Source organism: Sinocyclocheilus grahami, unplaced genomic scaffold (genome assembly GCF_001515645.1).
Source record: "Sinocyclocheilus grahami isolate Dianchi unplaced genomic scaffold, SAMN03320097.WGS_v1.1 scaffold1086.1, whole genome shotgun sequence".
Lineage (NCBI taxonomy): Eukaryota > Metazoa > Chordata > Actinopteri > Cypriniformes > Cyprinidae > Sinocyclocheilus > Sinocyclocheilus grahami.
The window spans coordinates 44,832-64,103 of NW_015506265.1; the positions used below are offsets into that span (position 1 = coordinate 44,832).

At 44.5% G+C, this 19,272-nt stretch overlaps 1 protein-coding gene across 1 annotated transcript in view; it reads right to left on the minus strand.

The window, feature by feature from the left end:
* Positions 1-19,272, minus strand: part of LOC107566580 (1-phosphatidylinositol 4,5-bisphosphate phosphodiesterase eta-1-like) — a gene marked incomplete at its 3' end in the record, with an annotated part of 86,278 nt that overhangs the window by 43,307 nt on the left and 23,699 nt on the right. Inside the window, exon 3 of the mRNA XM_016252069.1 lies at positions 6,635-6,781. Within this exon, the coding sequence (XP_016107555.1) occupies positions 6,635-6,781 (147 nt within the window). The remainder of the gene's footprint in view (positions 1-6,634; positions 6,782-19,272) is intronic.

Genomic DNA, 19,272 nt, shown 5'->3' on the forward strand with positions numbered 1-19,272 from the left:
CGCACCGCCCCCCGCCCCATGTGCCTACCCTGACCTATTTTCTCTCTCATGTTATGTTTATTGATTTCAGGTGTGTCCCAATTAGTTCCTTGTTACTTAAGCCCTGAGTTTTCCAGTGTCTAGCGTCCTGTCTTGATCATCAATCCCCGTGTCCTACGTGTGGTTTCCTTGGTGTAAATAAAGTCTGTTATTATTCTGGATTCTCCCTCGTCTCCTCGCTCCGACGCAGTAGGCACACCATGACAGAAGACAGGACCTTAACAGTGTTATTTGTGTTTCCCCCCATTTCTGTTTTCTCTGTTGTTCCTATTGATCCCCTTGCCTTTAAGTTTACCTCCCTTGCCCGAAAAGACCTTTCCCTTCTGGAGTATGCTGTGGAGTTCAGCTAGCTTGCCGTTTTAATGGCATTCGATGACACTGCGCTGAATCGGGGCCAACTATTACCGACCCATCGACCTCCCAGACACCACCGGACTGAGCTGGAGGGAGGCTATCATCCGGTGTCTGGAGAGCGTCTACCCAGCCAGACTGGGTACACAGCCAGACCCAGAGCCCAGCCCACCATTTCCCCACTGCACGGAGCTCAAGCCCGAGCCCACCGTTGACGGAGAGCTCGAAACCACCGTGACCGACAAGCCATCGCCGCATGGAGCGACAGAGCTGAGGATCGCTGTGGAGCCGGAGCTGCTCATGACATCAGTCCAGGTGCGAGAGCTGGCAACAGAGTTCGACACGAGGGAAAAAGCGGTGGACAGAGAGAGCGAGGAGAGGAGCTCCGCCCCCTGCACCGTGGCTGAGGGTGAGTTGAGAAAGGATTTGGGAGAATGCAAAGCAGAGGAAAACTTAATTGACTTGTTTACCGACCTACCCCCTTTCCTTCCTCCTCCGTCGGTGAAGTCTGTCCCTCCAGTTCCTGAGTTTAGCGCAGAGAAAGTTCCTCTTCCCATGTCTAGCCCAGAGAAAGTCCCTGTTCCCATGTCTAACCCAGAGAAGGCTCCTGTTCCCACGTCCAGCCCTGAGAGGGCTCCTGGTCCCAAGTTAAGCCCGGAGGTTCGCAAATGCCTACCCACCCTCTCCTGCCTCCTCCACCACTGTCGTCTGGCAGCCCCTCTGCTCGCCCTCAGCCCACCATAAAAACCGTGTGAGTTCCGCGGGTCTGAACATCCTCCATCGTCACAGTGGCTGCAGAATCCCTGGTCTCCGCCTCCAGCTTCTGAGACCCAGACTCCACCTCGGCCCGTTGACCCAGCGGCTCCACCATGGCTCCTAGCTCCCTCCTCTCCGCCATGGCCCATCAGTCCACTGGCTCCACCGGGCTCCATCGTCCCTCCGGCTCCGCCTTGGTCTGCCGTCGACCATCTGTCGCCTCGGGACTCCACTCCCTCTGTCCCTCTGGCTCTGTCAGGCTCCTCCTCAGTCCTCTGTCGCTCCGGCTCCACCGCGGCCTTCTGGTTCCACGCCTCCACCTCGGTCGCCGGCGCCATCAACTCTGCCTTGGCCCTCTGGATCATCCCAGTCGCCCTGGCTCATTGGCTCTCCATCTCAGCCTCGGGCTCCTCCGCAGTTGTCAGCCCTTCCTTCTCCATGGCTCCTCCATCCATCGATTCCACCGTGGGTCGGTATCATGGCTGTGGCCTAGGTCCCACCTGGCGCCGCATGCTCCAAGTCTCTCCTGTCCTCTCCCTGGCTCCTTCCGCCATCTGATCTGCCCTGGCTCCTCCTGTTTCCTCCTTGGCTCCTCCCTCTGTCTGATCCGCCATGCACTCTATCTGTCCAGCTCAGTCCTCCTCCCGAGCCTCCTCCCAAGGTCCCACCCATCCCTCCCTGTGTTGTTCCTAGTTTAATCTTGTATTATAATGACTTTAATCTTGAGATGGTTTTATTTATTTTATTATTGCTTGGCCCTAATCCTCTTCCGTACTTTTGTGTCATTCCAAACAGTGTGACTTTCTTTCTTTTGAAGAACCAAACAGTTCTCCTTACCACTGACTTACATTGTTAGACATTTCTCAAAATATCTTCTTTTATGTTCCATAGGAAAAAAAAGAAAGTCATATAGTTTTGGAATGACATCCAGGTGAGTAAATTATGACATAATATCCTTTTAGATTTCAGTATGAAGACTTTGAATATAGTTTACCAGTCAAGGATCATAATTTTGATGCATTTATCGTGTGTGACAGAAAAAAAATTATTTTGTGTTCCACTGAAAAAAATAACAGCATACAGGTTTAGAATGACATGAGCAGAATATAAAATTACAGAATTTTTCATTTCTGAGGGAGCAACTCCTTGAACACAGATCTTTAACACTTCCTATTATGATAATAATCTTATCAAACAGCTCCGCATGTGTTCTGGAAAGCCAAGTCACATCAAAGCCGTTGATTCCAGTGTTGATCCCTTAACCTGACAATGAGCTGGGCACAATCTGTCTTTTTTTTAATTATGCAAATGGACTAACAAAGAGGCTTATCTTCTGAGAGCAGTTCACAAACATGACAGTGGCAAAATAGTGAGAAGGAGGGGACAGATGGAGGTGAGATGGATGAGATGGAGGGGACAATAGCTCTTGAGCTTTTTTTTAACCATACTGTGTAATAATCCACCCATCTAGGCTAGGTCAGATCAACTCTGTTAACAAAAGCCTAAAGTGAATATGGAGAGGAGTGAACAGGATTTATTTCCAGCACACTAACAGCTCATCCAGGGAAAAAAGGAGCACTTATGCAGAATTCACTTCACCCAAACAAGCAGAGTGGAGCGCAGACACAGATGGTGAGAGAGCGGTGTGTTTCTGGAAGCCCCTGGCCTGTGATTCATACACAGCCATTATGTGTGAGCGGGGAGCTGAGCTCAGACACTCAAAATATCAAAATCTACATGGGTTTCTTTGATAGGGAAGCAGAAGAGAGCAAGTATTACACAGAGACTAAAAGAGAGGGAGGAAAAGAGAAAGGGAGAGCCAGCAAACAAGAAAAAGACATCAAGAAAGTGACAGAGAAAAAGATCAGTAAACCACAGATGTGGAACATTGGAAGCAGATTGTTTCTGACTCTGATTTGTCACTAGCTATGTTTCCATCAATAGGGAATTTAATACATGTAAGAAAAAATTTGATTATTGCAAAAAAAGACTGCAACTACTCCACGTTTTCAAGAGAACAAAATTCTAGGTAGTTTATTTATGCACATTTTGGACATTTTATTTGCATCTTGTTCCATACAGAATTTTTATGCAATATCCATAAATAAAAATAATTCTGCTATTCTGTGGCACATTTGCTTTTTTTTCTAATGACTGCCATTTAAATTCTATAATTTACTTTTGTTCTTAAATAAATGTGCTAGCTTCCTTTTAATATTTTCACTCATTTAATATTTCACACTTAATTTTTTCCACACATAAGATCATTTTAACTGAAAGCAATGTTTCAAAATATGTTTTAATTTATTTATTTAGTAATTAGTTGTCTGTCAGCAAATAAAATTCTTGATCACTCTGTCAAGGTTTATTTTCAGATGACTGCACATCCCAGTGATATTTTAAAATGTATATAGGCTACTATTAATTATAGAATATATTTATCACAGCTACGGAGAGATAAACGCACGAAGAAGATGAATGCAAATAGTCTTTAACCCTTTCACACGTGAGTTTAAAATATTCTAGCTGAGCCCCCAGGGTGAGTTTTTTTAGGCGACCATTATTTTAGAATGTATAGCCTTGTTGTTTCCATGGCAACGCGTCATGCTTGTCATGTGACACAACACAGCCACAATAGCGCTGTATGACACATGGATCGCCTTTATTTCGTTTTTCCTTTTTTATTATTAATAAATATTATTTATTATTAATAATAATTATTATTCACAAACATACTCACTATATTAATAAATATCTGATATTCCGATTCTGAAATATGTGCAAGTAAATGTATTTGGTAGTTTAAACACTTTTATATTGACCGTGTTAGTTGATCTATACCGGGTGATGGGTGCAGCCATATTAGTTTGCGCTGAATCCGAGCTGTGGGATTTACAACACGTAAATCTATCCACTCCTCCCAAAAGACATTGAAGTAAGTCTCCGGTAAACTGGGAGAACAGCAGATTAAACTTTATATTTATCTACACAATCTGCATAGGATATCAATAAAACATGTCATCAGATTATATTTGTAAGGATCATTATTGCTGCTTCCATAGACATCAGCGCGTATTTTACAAACTATAAATGTATGGTATTGCTAGTACTTATGTGTATTTAAATGTCTGAAACCTAAAATTAGTATTATATGGTTGAAAACACTGAATAGTTGTGATAATAACAAGCGCTCAGCGCGTCCGATCAGGCTCCGCGACAGCCAAAGCGGGAAAGCAGATTTGAATTAAGCAGTTGATCACGTGACGCACTGAACGTTCTAATCACACCAGTGTGATCATACATTTCAGGGACCAGCCAACACACCGGTGTGATCATACGTGTCAAAGGGTAAGTAATCCACAAGACGGTAGATACAGGACGGATAGGCAGGATGCACACGTAGGGACGTAGTAGACCGGACAGAAAACAGTGAACAGAACACAACTTAAGAAGGTTGGCAAATGAAGATAATTAACTAGACACACCTGAACCAAATGACAATGAACAGGAGACAGAAACTAGGTCACACAGAGCACATGGGGAAAGAAAACACAACAAACAGTCCAGGGGTGTGACAGTTCGCCCCCCTCCCGGAAGGCGCAACCTCGTGCCGCAGAAACAACAAAGGGAGGGGCGAAGGGGTACTTAGGAGAAGGACAAAGGAGTGGATATGGGATGGTGACAGGGGATGGCAAAGGGCTGGCAGGAAGGCAGGCAGACAATACAGGTGGAGGTTCAGCCGGAGGATGCACACCCTCCAGGAGGAAGACGAACAGAGTCCAGGGTGGAGATGACGGAGGGAGGAGCCAGGACGGGGACAGAAGGGACCAGGGTGGATCAGATGGAGGAAGGAGACAGGAGGGAGCAGGAGGAGCCAGGCAGGACCCAGGCCGCCAGAGGGAAGGAGGAGCCTGACAGAGCCAGAGGGACGAAGGGCCGAGGCGGTGTCCGGGACTCAGAAGCTGGAGGCGGAGACAAGGGATCCTCCAGCCATGACGCCGATGGAGGCAGTGGTGGCGATGGTAAGGACTGATATAGAGGAGGTGGGCGGGAGTTCAGAATGTTCAGGGGGTTTAGGAACGGTGTGTGCTGCCCACACACACCACATGGCCACTCTCTGCGTGCCAGCGATAGGGGAACGACCTCCATGGTCGTTTCAGGACTGGCAGATAGTTCAGGGCAGATAGATAGTTCACAAACAGCCTCCATGGCCGAAACAGGACTGACAAGAGAGTTCAGGGCAGGCAGATGATTCAAACATGACCTCCGTGGTCGTGATGGGACAGACGGAAGATGATGGTGGGAGAAGATAAGGCATGTCCGCATATAAATCCAAGTTATAATCCACTGAGCTCGACTCACCCTCAGCCATGGTGCAGTGGGTGGAGCTTCCCTCCGCGCACTCGCTGTCCATGGCCATCTCCCTCACGGCGAGCATTATAGCTGGCTCTTGCACCTGGTCTGACGTAATTTGAGGCTCTGGCTCTGGCTCTGACTCCGGGGCGATCCTCAGCTCTGTCGCTCCATTAGGCGATGGCTCGTCGGCTGCAGCGGGCTCAGGCTCTCCGTCATCGGTGGGCTCAGGCTTTTGCTTCACGCTTGGGGGTGATGGTGGGCTGGGCTTTGGGTCAAGCGCCATTCTAGATCGGAGCCGGACGCTCTCCAGACAGCGGATGATCGCCTCCCTCCAGTTCAGTCCTGTGGTGTCTGGGAGGTTGATGGGGTGTTGGCAGTTTGCCCTGATCTTGAACAGGGACTTCAGCGTCTCGTCATAGAAGACATTGGTGACGGCGAAACAGCTGAAGTCCCTTGCGAAATCCTCAATATCCTGGCTCCTCCGAGCCAGAGCGGTGAATCTCTCGGTGAGCTCCATAAGAAAAAATCCAAAAGAAAAAAACTTTAAACAAAAAACAAACACCCGGTCTTCTGTCACGCTACGGTGAGATAAACGCACAAAGAAGATGAAGATGAATGCAAATAGTAGGGAGGTAGTAGACCGGACAGAAAACAGTGAGCAGAAAACAAATTAAGTAGGTTGGCAAATGAAGATACTTAACTAGACACACCTAAACCAAATGACATAATGAACAGGAAACAGAAACTAGGTCCCACAGAGTACATGGGGAAAGAAAACACAACAAACAGTCCAGGGGTGTGACAATATTATTATTTGAATAAACTTTACTTTTATATTTTCAGTTTAAATTTTTTGTTTAAGATTTAGTTATTTTGTTATGTGCTTTTATGTGTTTTTGTTTGTTTTATTTCTATTTGACTTCATTTTTGTTAGCATTTCAACTTATGTAAGCTATTTCAGTTTAAAAAGATTATTAAAAAGTTCTGTGATAAAAAGTTATAAAAAAGATTTTGAATGATTTTAGTTTTAGTTAACAATAACAAAACTGCATCATCATTTCCATTTATTAAACAAAATCTTTCAGCTGTGTACATTCTTATGTTTACATACATCTGTGTGTGTTTGACTTACTCTTGGCTTTCTCACTCTTGCGAGACGGTCTCCAGCGGATGCAGGAACGGTGTTCATCCAAATAGAAGAGCCGGACCAGACCTTTAGAACCGTTCTTCAGCTTCACCATCTGAGTCCCCGACTGCATCACGCTCATGCATCGCTCAACTGCGAGTACAAAATAAACACACAAATACACATTGAGTGGGCTGACGCACACTTAAACAGCGAGGTGAAAATGTAAAATGGCATAAAAATAGATTCTGTCACTACAAATAAGTTACAGTTGATGGATGGAGGTTATAAATTTGCTAATAACAGCACTATATATATTTTTAGATAGTGTGACGATGGGCGTCATTTTAATTGGGACGCATGTAGAGCAGTTATGGAGCACATTGAGTGGTGGGATATGACCAAATTAGATAACTGGCAGGGTTTGCTCAAATACAACCAAGGTAAAGAAAAGAAGAGCTTGAAGAAGGTTCAGGAACCCTGCTGAAAACTCTGAGAGGCATGTGAGAAGTCCAACAAAAGCCAAAATGATGCAACACATCAGAGGCTGCGTGCAACCCAGCTTATCTTCTTGACTGAGTGAGATGGCAACTCCCTGTCTTAAAGGGCCACTGGGACCAATCAGCTGACAGATCTGAAGGTCTCTAAATAAAACTTCTGCCTTGGCTGAGACTGGCTCGCTGCAAAACAGAGCTGCAAAGACAAGTGCGAGAGGAGAACATGTGCATGTGTATGCAACATGGCTGCTTCTCCTTCAAAATCACTTTGCACCATGACACCAGTGTGCTTCAGCTCATCTCCTCCATCAGAGGGCTAACGAGAAGGGCATACAAAGACTGAAAACGCTCTCCCTCCAAACCTGCTTCAACATTTGCAATGCACTCTCAAGCACTACTTTATGCTGTCAGTGTGATTTCAGGGTGAAGTCACCCAGGAGAATCGAAAATGTGAAATCGAGCAGATAATAGTTTTGTATGTGAAGCGCATGTATATTCTCCGTCTGACACGATTGAAGCGGGACGGCCTGAGGGGGTGGTAGGAAGAACAAGCTCTTGAATTATATAAAGTGAGAGTGGAATGTGATATTGACAATGATTTTTACAGGAAACAAATGAAATTGATACACTGTATCCAAACAAAGAGCAACTTAATTGTTCAGAAAACACGACATAAATCCAAAAAATATATACATGACAAATGCTTCCATGTAAAATGACAGTAAAATGACAATGTCAGTTTTACTAAACAGGGTAATTAACACAGACGTATAATGACCAGCGCAATTTACCAAGAGCAGCGCAAATTACCGCCTGCTTAAAGACATGCTTTTTGGGGGTGTTTAATGATTGAGCAAATACCAGTAAATGCATCTGAAAGAGAAACACATACAAATGCATACTCAATAAGGTCAGGTGAAAAAATAATTGTGTTATAAACAATAAATACCATTTTGTGGCTCTTTAATGTGTCATGACAGATCACTGCAGCACCTCAGTTCAAGCGGCACGTGAACTGATCGTCTTTTCAAATTTACTTAAAGCACGAAATAAACATGAATGAACATCAGAACATATTTTATTTAAACCGTGGAAAGACATCAATATTTTTAAAGTTTACGTCCACAGAAGTTAATCTACTCTCCTGTCTGATTTGTTTTTTGGACAAAATGGCAGATTTGGCGTTATGATTGGTCAGATCGCCTGTCAATTAAGCTCTTTGCAAAGAATCAAATTGAATGAATAATGAAGTGGATGTTATATGTGCTCAGTGTTGTTGTTAGCTAAACTAAAAACTGTTTTTAATAAAAGGTATTAATTCTTGAAGTATTAAGAATTGTTTTTGTTAATTGAAATAAATCTGAAAATGTATCAACTAAAAATTATATATAAATATTAGATGAAAAGAAGGAAAATAATTTGAAGTTAAAAATAATTTGAAAAAGAACTAAAAATACAAAAGCATGTAGCAAATTGACTAAAACATAAGCTAAAATAAAAATGAAAATATAAAAATGAAGGCCAATTCAATATATTTATCAATACTATGGTAGTATAAGAATAATAATGCATTAACACTGCATGTGTCGTATTTTACATCTTTGGAAGCCATATGTGTGACAGATAGATTGAAGTATAAATAATTATCCACTGGAAAAGTTTTCACACCGAATATTTCAATACACACAATTGCGAATCTGGTGTTTTGTTTTGTTTTGTTTTTCTTTTAGTATTCATACTAACTAAATGCTTTCATAGTATGGAAAATAAAATTTAGATCAGAAAGTTTAGTGAGTAAATTACAACCAAAAAAAAGAAAAAATACGCAGCTCTGTTGGTGTGAAAAGATTCACAAGAGCATTGTTACACAAAATCTTGAGTGTCTCTGTACATACACAACTTCCTGATGCTCAGAAAATACCTTCTAAACATCTGAGATCATTTAACACCATATATTTGTATAATACTCCAGTATTTATGTAACATTACAATATATTTCAGTTCTTGTCGAACACACTTGTAGACAGCAGTACTGGGAAGGATATAGATCAACTGGAGCAGGGTTTAACATAATGGACAGGACAACTGAAAAGGATTTGAAAACTAATCTCACTCCCAGAGAGCAATGTCAACAGGATGTAGATGCACACACATATTAACAGCTGAGACACGCTTCTCTGCAATAGATGATTAGTAGAACATAATGGATGCAGGCTCAGACGCTTTGTGCCAATTCACTGTCTGTGATGATGAAGTGGAATTAACAGTTCTGAAATTAATTGAGGGATAAAAAGGCTGAAAATAGAGTACAGTAGAGAGAGAATACACAAGAAAAAAACTCCTTATGCTCCAATTCACACAGGATAGGCTGCAGGTCACTGAGCTAAGGTGCTTATGGGTAAAAACAATGATTCTGACCCAGATTATAGAGGCCAGACATTGAAAGATCATGTTGTACATTGATCTAACTCTACAAAGATTCCAGAATTATCCCTCTCTACCTTCTATCCCTTCCACTGACTCATCTATTCATCCAAAATGAGAGCATAAGAGTGGCAGCATCCTCTTCCTGTCCTGACCAAACCTCCGGCCCACTATCAGCACTTCACGGATTGGGACGCAATCCACAATCCAATTAGATTTGACATGAGCATGAAAGACAATGCTTTCTATTCCCCCTTTGAAACACCCTCTAACCCTCATTATTTTCCTTTCTCACCGTCCTCAAACACTGACGTTCACTTTGCACCCAGATTGAAGACCGAAAGTAGGTACTGTGTGGTGGAATTGTTTATATTGCCCAAAACACTACAAATGATTAGTACTATTGCTCAGGTGTTAGAGATTTGAACAAACCCCTGACCTTAAGTAATAAACTTTGGGACGTAATGTGTCCTGCACTGACTGTTCTACGGACTGAGTGAGATGTTGATACTGCAGAAATTGCCCTGTGAAGGGACAATAAAGAGTTATACTGCTACCTTACACAGTTTACCTTTATTACTTTTCCTTAGACTTTCTAAATCCCACAGATTTACACTGAAAGAAAGACTCAATCCATAACTTGGTGGGTGATTTTGACCATCCGCACTGAAAAAAAAAGTGGTTAATCTAAATTAAGTCAAAAATAGTATTTAACATCAATGAACCAACCAGTTTAAAAGCTTGGAGCTGGTATGCTTTTTGTTTTTGGAAGAAGCATTTAATTGATTAAAAATACTGTAAAACAGCACTGTTGTGCAATATTTATCGAATTTATTGTATCTTTTTTATTTATTTAATATATTTAATGTATTTCCAGACTTCCTTCAGAAATTCTAATATGCTGATTTAATACTTTTGAAAACAGTTGTGCTGCTTAGTATTTTTGAGGAAACTGTGATACATTTTTCTTCAGGATTCTTTGATGAATAGAAAGTTAAAAAAACAGCATTTATATTATATAGAAATCTTTAAAAATAACAAGCGTACTTGCTTAATAAAAGTGTCAGCTTTCGAAAAGAAATCGTACTGACATACTGACAAAACCTGGTACTGTACATTACCAACAATATTAAATTTAATATAGAAATGTCAAATAGAAGGGTATCAATTGCAGGTTACACTTTTAAAGTGCAGAAAACCTTTTTATTTTACTGTCTCTCAACGTGTTTGTGGGGTGTCCTAACTAGCATTGATAAAGCAATAAGTTATACTGTATATCATGTTAATCTTACAAAAAAACAGGATTCAGAGATAGAAAAAGGAGAGAAATTCTTAAGTAAACACCCTCTTTAAACAAGCCCTTCATGTTATGAAAGATTCAGGTCACTCTCCAAATCATATTAAGATACTGTGACAGAATAACAGGCTCTCTGGTCTTATTAAGTGTCTGGCGTAGTCTGGCTTCCTTTTTTATTCTTCGTCTTCTTTTTAATCTAGATACTTTTAATCCACTCTTTTGTCTTTGTGGCATCTTGTCCAGATATCTGGATCTTATTTTCCCACCATCAAGTCCTCTGTTGTTCCACAGTTTTAGAACTAGAAAGTGAAGTAAAAACAGAGAAACTTCTTGAGAAAGACTCAAACAGCATCCAGTAAAATCAGAATATATATTCACAGATAATTAAATAAAAATACATTTTCTGTCCAGAAAGTTTTTGCACACACAGAAAACTTTCCCAGTACTTTTCTCTCCTTCTCTCTGTCTCTTATAAACTTACATGTTCATAAAGTCACTGTCAGTGAGCATTACTGTGGAAGAAAACTATAGATTTTCATTTTCATGAAAGCAGTGGCTCCACCTTTCCCCCGCAATATACTGTTTGTTCTTAAATAAACCATCTCTCAGTTTCTTGCTCTCCCTCGGGGTCACACTGTATGTCTTCGCCACCAGCTGGGTTTCAACATAAGTTTGCAGCACATGTTGCAATACAGACGTGAGCAGCAATAAGCTGAGGGAATGGAAACTCTAGCCGTGTTACAAAACCTAGTGAGCTGCCTATCTAGACAGTTGAAGAGATTGTTCACCCAAAAATCATTTAGTTAACTGTCATGTCGTTACAAACATGTATGGCTTGGTATTTATTTTTTGCAGATCTTTTTTCAGTTTTTGTTCATAAAATGAAGTCAATGAAGGCAAACTCACTGAGAAAAAAAAAATCCAAAACAGAGCATGAGGAAAGAAGCATTTTGATTTAATACTGAGAAGTATTCCTAAAATTGGTTAATCTAGAAATAGACTAATTATTCTAAGTATTACATGCTTATTAGTGTCACATTCTTAGCACAGCAACATGTTAACATTAAACCTGTTTTAACCTTATAGTTAAAACAAAATCCATTAAAAAAAATTTTTCGTATTGTGACGAGCTTCCCGAAGCTTCATCAGCGTCGCCCTGGAAACAAGCGAGGAGCACCTGGCCATCATCATCACAGGCTGATCGGTCACAGCTGCACCTCATCAGGCGGCGGCTACATAAGCCACACAAGCCCTGCCATCTAGGAGATTCCTCCATGAGACTGAGCACTAACTCGCCCTCTCATTTTTCCCACAGACAGCAGCGTGACCGACCAGCCCCACAGGAGCACTGCACGGACCCTCTGCACTGGGAAGACGGAAGAGAGCACTCACGGCACCGGAGCACCTACCTGGACCTTTCTCACTAGCACCCATCACCCCAATAAATCCACCCTCCGGGGTATAGATTGAGATTTCTTGTCGTGTGATTCTTCACCCCGTTACACTGGAGGAGAATGCAGGTGAATCAGTGAAGAATCACCGACAAGCGATCTTCTTCACCTCACCTTTTTTCCTTGTTTTTGTCTCCGGGTTCTGTCACAGGCGAGCGCTCCTCCCCCCACCATGGACGAAATCCCCCAGCAGCTCACCGAGGTTAGCATCAGCCAGCAACAAATTGTTGAGCACCTCGCCACCCGTCAAGGAGAGACGGAGCAGGGACTAGATGGAAAGCCTAGCGCGCCTGGGGTTATCCCCTATCTGTGCCGCCCAGCACTTCCACGAGTGGGAGTATAAGCCCTGTCGGCCGGCCCGTGCCCAGGCCGCCGAACTCACACGACTCGCGCAGCACTGGCTGCTGGAGGGGGCTCCATCGGCTGGACAGGTGGCAGAGCGCGTGGTGATTGACCATCTCCGCGACCAGTAGGCAGGCCAGCGGCTCCCTCTCCGCGGTATGAGCCCATGCCAACGGAAGTCCCCGCCCGTCCCGCACGAACCTGGCTAGCCGGCTGCATTGTGCACCACGACCTGCCGGTTGGCGCTCCAGAGGTGGAAGTTAAAGTGAATGGAAAGCCGTTCCGGGCCATCCTGGACTCGGGCAGTGTTGTCACTCTGGTCCAGTCGCAGATTCTCGCCCGCCCGAACGGAATATAAAGCCTTCCTCCCCATAACCTGTGTCCACGGGGATGGAACCTGTTCCCGCTCGCAGGGTGACCATTTCGGCAGCTCCCGGCGCCTGGCCGATGGAAGTCGGGGTCATGAAGGATCTGCCTGTCCCCGTGCTGATCGGGAGAGACTGGCCAGGGTCTGACCGCCTGCTGGCCACGGCTATGCAGCCTGTGCTTCTGGCCTCGGATAGCGGGAGAGAAGGTGAGTCCCCCTCCCAAAATCCTAATCTCTTTTATGATGTGTTCCAACAGGTGACGGGAGGGGGCTCATTTGGGAAGGAACAGTGGGAGGACGACAGGCTGAAGCATGGATGGACCCAGGTCCGGGTCATCGAAGGCAAGGAGGTTCAGCCTAGTCGCCACCCTCTCCCGCATTTCATCGTGCAAAATGTCCTGCTGTACTGTGTCGCACAGTGAAGGGGGGAGGAAAAATTATTGTTGGTGGTGCCACGCACCAAAACGGAGACTGTACTGGAGCTGGCTCACTACCATCCCTTGGCAGGGCATCTCAGAGCCGGGAACTCCATCCAGCAGATCCGCGACCGCTTCCACTGGCCGGGCTTGGAGGCCGAAGTGAAGCGGTTCTGCCAAGCCTGCCCGACCGGCCAAGTGACGTCACCCGGGACGCCTCCCCCCAGTCTGCTGATACCGCTGCCCATCATCAAGGTGCCCTTCGAGGCAGTGCCCCTCCGAAAAGCCACCGCCAAAGCCATTGCCCAGAAACTCTTCCTGCTCTCCAGCCGAGTTGGCATCCCAGTGGAGATCCTGACCGATCAGGGTACTCCCTTCATGTCCTGGCTAATGGCTGACCTCTGCCGGCTGCTGCGGGTGAAGCAGTTGAGGACCACGGTCTACCATCCCCAGACCGACGGACTGGTCGAACACTTCAATCAAATGTGCAAGCAGATGTTGAGATGGGTGGTCGCGGAGGATAAATGCGACTGGGACCCGATGCTCCCCTATGTCCTTTTCGGGATCTGCGAAGTCCTGCAGGCCTCAACTGGCTTCACCCCCTTCGAGCTCCTCTTTGGCCGGCAACCCCGCGGCCTCCTGGATGTGGCGAAGGAAGCCTGGGAGCAGCAGCCGGCAGCCCATCGCTCTGTCATCGAGCATGTAAAACAGATGAGGGAAAGGATCGACCGGGTCGAGCCATTAGTCCGGAAACACCTGATGAAGGCGCAGCAGGCCCAACAGCACCACTATAACCGGGCAGCCCAGCCACAGGAGTTCCAGCCCGGAGACCGAGTCATGGTCCTAGTCCCCAACGCAGCCTGCAAATTCCTGGCCACCTGGCAGGGTCCCTATACGGTGCTGGAGAAGATTGGGCCGGTGACGTACCGGGTGCGTCAGCCAGCAAGGAGGAGAGCCGAGCAGCTCTACCACATCAACCTGCTGAAGAAGTGGATGGGGATTAGAGACCAGCTCGCGGCCCTCGCCATCTCTGATCCCGCGGTTGCTGACGTCAACCCCCACCTCTCGATTGCCCAGAAGAGGGAGCTGCAGCACCTGGTCGGTCAGTTCTCTGATGTGTTCTCCTCTCTTCCCGGGCGGACCAACGTCCTGCAGCATGACATCCGGACGCCGCCAGGGGTCATCGGCAGGCAACGGCCCTACCGCGTCCCTGATGCTTGTCGGCGAGCTATTGAGGAGGAATTCAACAGATGCTGAAGTTGGGGGTTATAGAGCCATCACGCAGCCCATGGGCCAGCCCCATCGTGATGGTCCTGAAACCAGACGGCACCCTCTGTTTCTGCAACGACTACCGTCGCCTCAACGAGGTATCCGGTTCGACGGATATCCCATGCCTCAGGTGGATGAACTGTTGGACACGGGACACGGGACACCCGCCACGTTCCAGCGGATGATGGACATCCTGTTGCGGCCCCATCAGGCCTACGCCGCGGCCGCTCCGAGACCCGAGACCAAGACCCAGGTATGAGCCTTTCTAGGGTTGGCGGGGTATTATCGCTGCTTCATCCCCAACTTCTCCTCTTTATCCGCCTCCCTGAAAAACTTGACCAGGAAGGGGCAGCCGGAGAAGGTACAGTGAACACCAGCAGCGGGGGAGGCCTTCCAGAGCCCGTCCTCCGAGCCCCAGACTTTAGCTGCCCCTTCCTGCTCATCTACATCAGCAGGAAGCTGATCCCGGCCGAGAGGAACTACGCCGCTGTGGAGAAGGAGGCCCTAGCTGTCAAGTGGGCAGTCCTGGAGCTGCGGTACTACCTCCTGGGCCGGAGGTTCACCCTGGTAACGGACCACGCACCCCTTCAGTGGATGGCCCGCGCCAAGGATACCAATGGCAGGGTGACCCGATGGTTCCTCGCGCTCCAGGACTTCCACTTCGAGGTACGTCATCGGGCTGGAGCCGTGAACCCCAACGCGGATGGCCTCTCTCGAATCTGGGCAGCTTTCGCAGGTCTGTCAGGGGTCACTCCCCACCCACCCCCTATCTCTCCCCTACTATCTCATATCATTAACAGGACCAGGACGATGCTTAGGGGGGGGGAGTGTGACGAGCGTCCCGAAGCTTCATCAGCGTCGCCCTGGAAACAAGCGAGGAGCACCTGGCCATCATCATCACAGGCTGATCGGTCACAGCTGCACCTCATCAGGTGGCGGCTACATAAGCCACGCAAGCCCTGCCATCTAGGAGATTCCTCCATGAGACTGAGCACTAACTCGCCCTCATTTTTCCCACAGAAAGCAGTGTGTGACCGACCAGCCCCACAGGAGCACTGCACGGGCCCTCTGCACTGGGAAGATGGAAGAGAGCACTCACGGCACAGGAGCACCTACCTGGACCTTTCTCACTGGCACCCATCACCCCAATAAATCCACCCTCCGGGGTATTGATTGAGATTACTTGTTGTGTTTTTCTTCACCCCGTTACAGATCTTGAAATAAAAAAAAATCCTAACCCTAAAATAAAACATTGCAGCTATAGTTTCATAGTACTATTTCTCATTTTGATTTAGTTTAACTTGATGACAAAAAAAGACAATAACGGACAACACAATTATTAAATATTTAAAGGGATAGTTCATCCAAAAATGAAAATTCTGTCATTTACCCACCCTCCACTTGTAACAAACCTGTATCAGTTTATTTCTTCTGCCGAACACAAATGATTGACAGTAGTCATTGACTTCCATAGTATTTTTTCCCATACTATGGAGGTCAAAGGCTATCGTGAACTCTTTGGTTATCCACGTTCTTCAAAATATCATCTTTTGTGTTCAACAGTTGAAAAATATTCATACATGTTTGGAACAACTTGAGAGTGAGTAAATAATGACAGAACTATCCCTTCAAGTACAATTAAAATGAACACATAAGATATAAAAAATAATTCAAAACATTAATAAAAACTATGAAGTTGTTGCCTAAACAGAGCATCCCAACCCAGCCACTCTTAAAGTTCAATCCCAGTTAGGATACCGTTTTCAGGCTAATTCACACTACACCAACAGTCGTCAATCACTAGGTTAGGCTACGTCACTTCGCAGACATTCCATGACCCAACAAAGGCTGACTGAAAGAGCCCGATACGAGGTGGCTAATTCGTATGATTTTTGCTAAATCGTACATATTTTACGAGTTGCACAATTCGTATGAATTTGTACGAATGACCTACACCTAACCCCGCCCCTAAACCTACCCGTCACTGGGGTCTACACAAATCGTACAAAATCGTATGAAGCGAGGTCGTATGAATTTGTATGATTTAGCCACCTCGTAAAATACGTACGAATTGGTCGTGAGATAGCATTGGACTGAACATGATGAAAAAAGCACAGACTAATGCCGACAGGGGTAACACTGGTCCGACATAACACAACGAACGTGTCTATTACTGTAGAACAGCATTTGTGTGTGCAGTGTGAAGCTCCTTATCTTGCCAGCAGACAGCAAAGGCAGCTCACCAGCATGAGATTTCCTTTAAAACAAGAAGCTTTTTGTACTTTGTAGCAAATGTTAATGCTAATAATGCACATATAAACAAAGAATTTATCTTCCTTTGCTTTTTTGTTTAGTCTCCAACTCCTAGTGAGCGGTTTTGTAAAATGTTGACATTATGGATCAGAACATATCTAGGCTGCTGTTCCCCAAGCAAGCAAAACTATACTTTGGATAAATAGTTGGTGGCTTTCTGCAACCCACTTTAAATAACACACGCATTTTTATCTCACAGATAAAGACCAACTCAAGCTCAAAATAAAAACACATTGCCATACAGACTTGTTTTGAAGGACCAGATGACTGTGTGCTCTTGTTACGGACTCATGGGATTCTGGACCCAAACAATTGTGATTGGACCACAACCAAGGGTACATCAACTTCCACAAGGACACTCGACATCTGTGTACACCAGAGGACCCCTGCTCTCCACTTGACTTAGTATGCCAAAACATGCAACTTAATTAGGACTTGCAAACTAGATGATGGAGGGTGTAAAGGAATGCCCAGGAGGGTCAAAGATCACGGAGAAGCACATGTTCCCGCTCTTTTTGTTACATCTAACGGTCATCAATTAGATCTCTAAATTAAGAAATCCATTTTAATGAGTGGTCACAACTAATAAACAGTTAATGAGGGTCTCTTTCCCTCACTCATTCCTCTCGTTCCTTTGCATCTCTCTGTCTTAGTCTCTTGTCCTCTTCTTTGGACTCTTATTATTGTTATTATCAGAGAGTCTCTCCAGCTCATTTGAAACAAATTAGTTTCATGTTGAGTAAACCTTCACGGCCAATTACTGCGCTCTGCACAGTGGGGACTCTGCACTGATCTTGAGGGAAGGAAATGTGTTCATTAGGCTGCAGAAAGAGGTGTGAACACTTGAGAGAAGGATTGACAAGAGCCCCTCACTTTCAGGATGCCAGCCTCCCCTGCCACTTCATGACATGATAACAATGAGTCAAAGAGACAATTCAACTGTACTCTGGGGCAGAACTTTAAAGGAAATTAATGAATTTATTAAAAAGATAAGTGAATAGTAAACAGTATCATTTATTTATTGCCTGTACATACATTTTATTATACAGATTTATTTCTTTTAAAAATAAATTCCTGCATGTCACACCACAGTGAAGTAATATTTTAGATTAGGGAAGGGTTTCCCCTCAATAAACTCCTAATTTATTAAAGGGGTCATATGATGCTTTTTTAAAGATCATTATTTTGTGTATTTGGTGTAACAGAATATGTTGACATGCTTTAATGTTCAAAAAACACATAATTTTTCAAATACTGTACATTATTGTAGGTCCTCTATGCCCCGCCTATTTAACTTATTAATAGTTAGTGAGGTAGTTGTTATGTTTAGGAATGGGGTAGGATTAAGGGATGCAGAATAAGTACTAGAATTAGTAATAAGTACTAATAAACAGCCAATATGCTAGTAATATGCATGCTAATAAGTAACTAGTTTATAGTGAGAACTGATCCTTGAAATAAATATCAATCTCGGTATTGATATTTTTAATATTAAATTAATTGTATTGCATTGCTAGAATTATTATAATATGCAAAGTTTTATTTATCAATCAAGACAAATTACCATTACAAAAGTAAGAACATATTTATCTCTAGCTCAATTATTCATGCCCCATTTCTTGATGCAGTCCACCTGGTTGTTTAATCAAAGCTATTGGCTGGGAACATACTTATAGTCCTATATTTGTTCTGTGGGACAGATGGATTTAGGCAGGACTGTAGCTTAGCAGAGCATCACAAAGCAGCCAGAGAGGAAAACAGAAGCTCAATTCAGAGGCCAGCTGAGAAAAATGGAAAAGCAGAGCAAAATTTTATTTGCAAGACTGTAGTGTCACTATTTTTCCCTGCTTTTGACCAAGGAAAGTTAAAGATGACAGGAGGGAGAAGAGATAGAAAGCGTAAATAAGAAAGAGAGAGTGTGTGTCCTTATAGGTATTGGAGGCACAGGAGAACTAAATGTGTTCACCAGATCGGCGGTTGAAGACGAGAGAGCAGATCAAAGCGGCCTGGTGAGAAGTACAGGGAGATATCAAACACTGAATAATTGGGTCGAAGAGGCTCAGGCTCTATGAAGCCTAAATCACAAAGCACTGTGCGTTCAGAACCATCAGAGCAGGAACACAAAACAGAGGATGAGACATGCATTATGCAGTCAGACACCTGCGCACTGGTTCAACAAACTGCTCTGTCCTTCAGATCTGGATATATATTTACAGTTCTTAAAAATAATGATTCTAAATAATAGGAGTCAAACAGGGCTGTCAATAA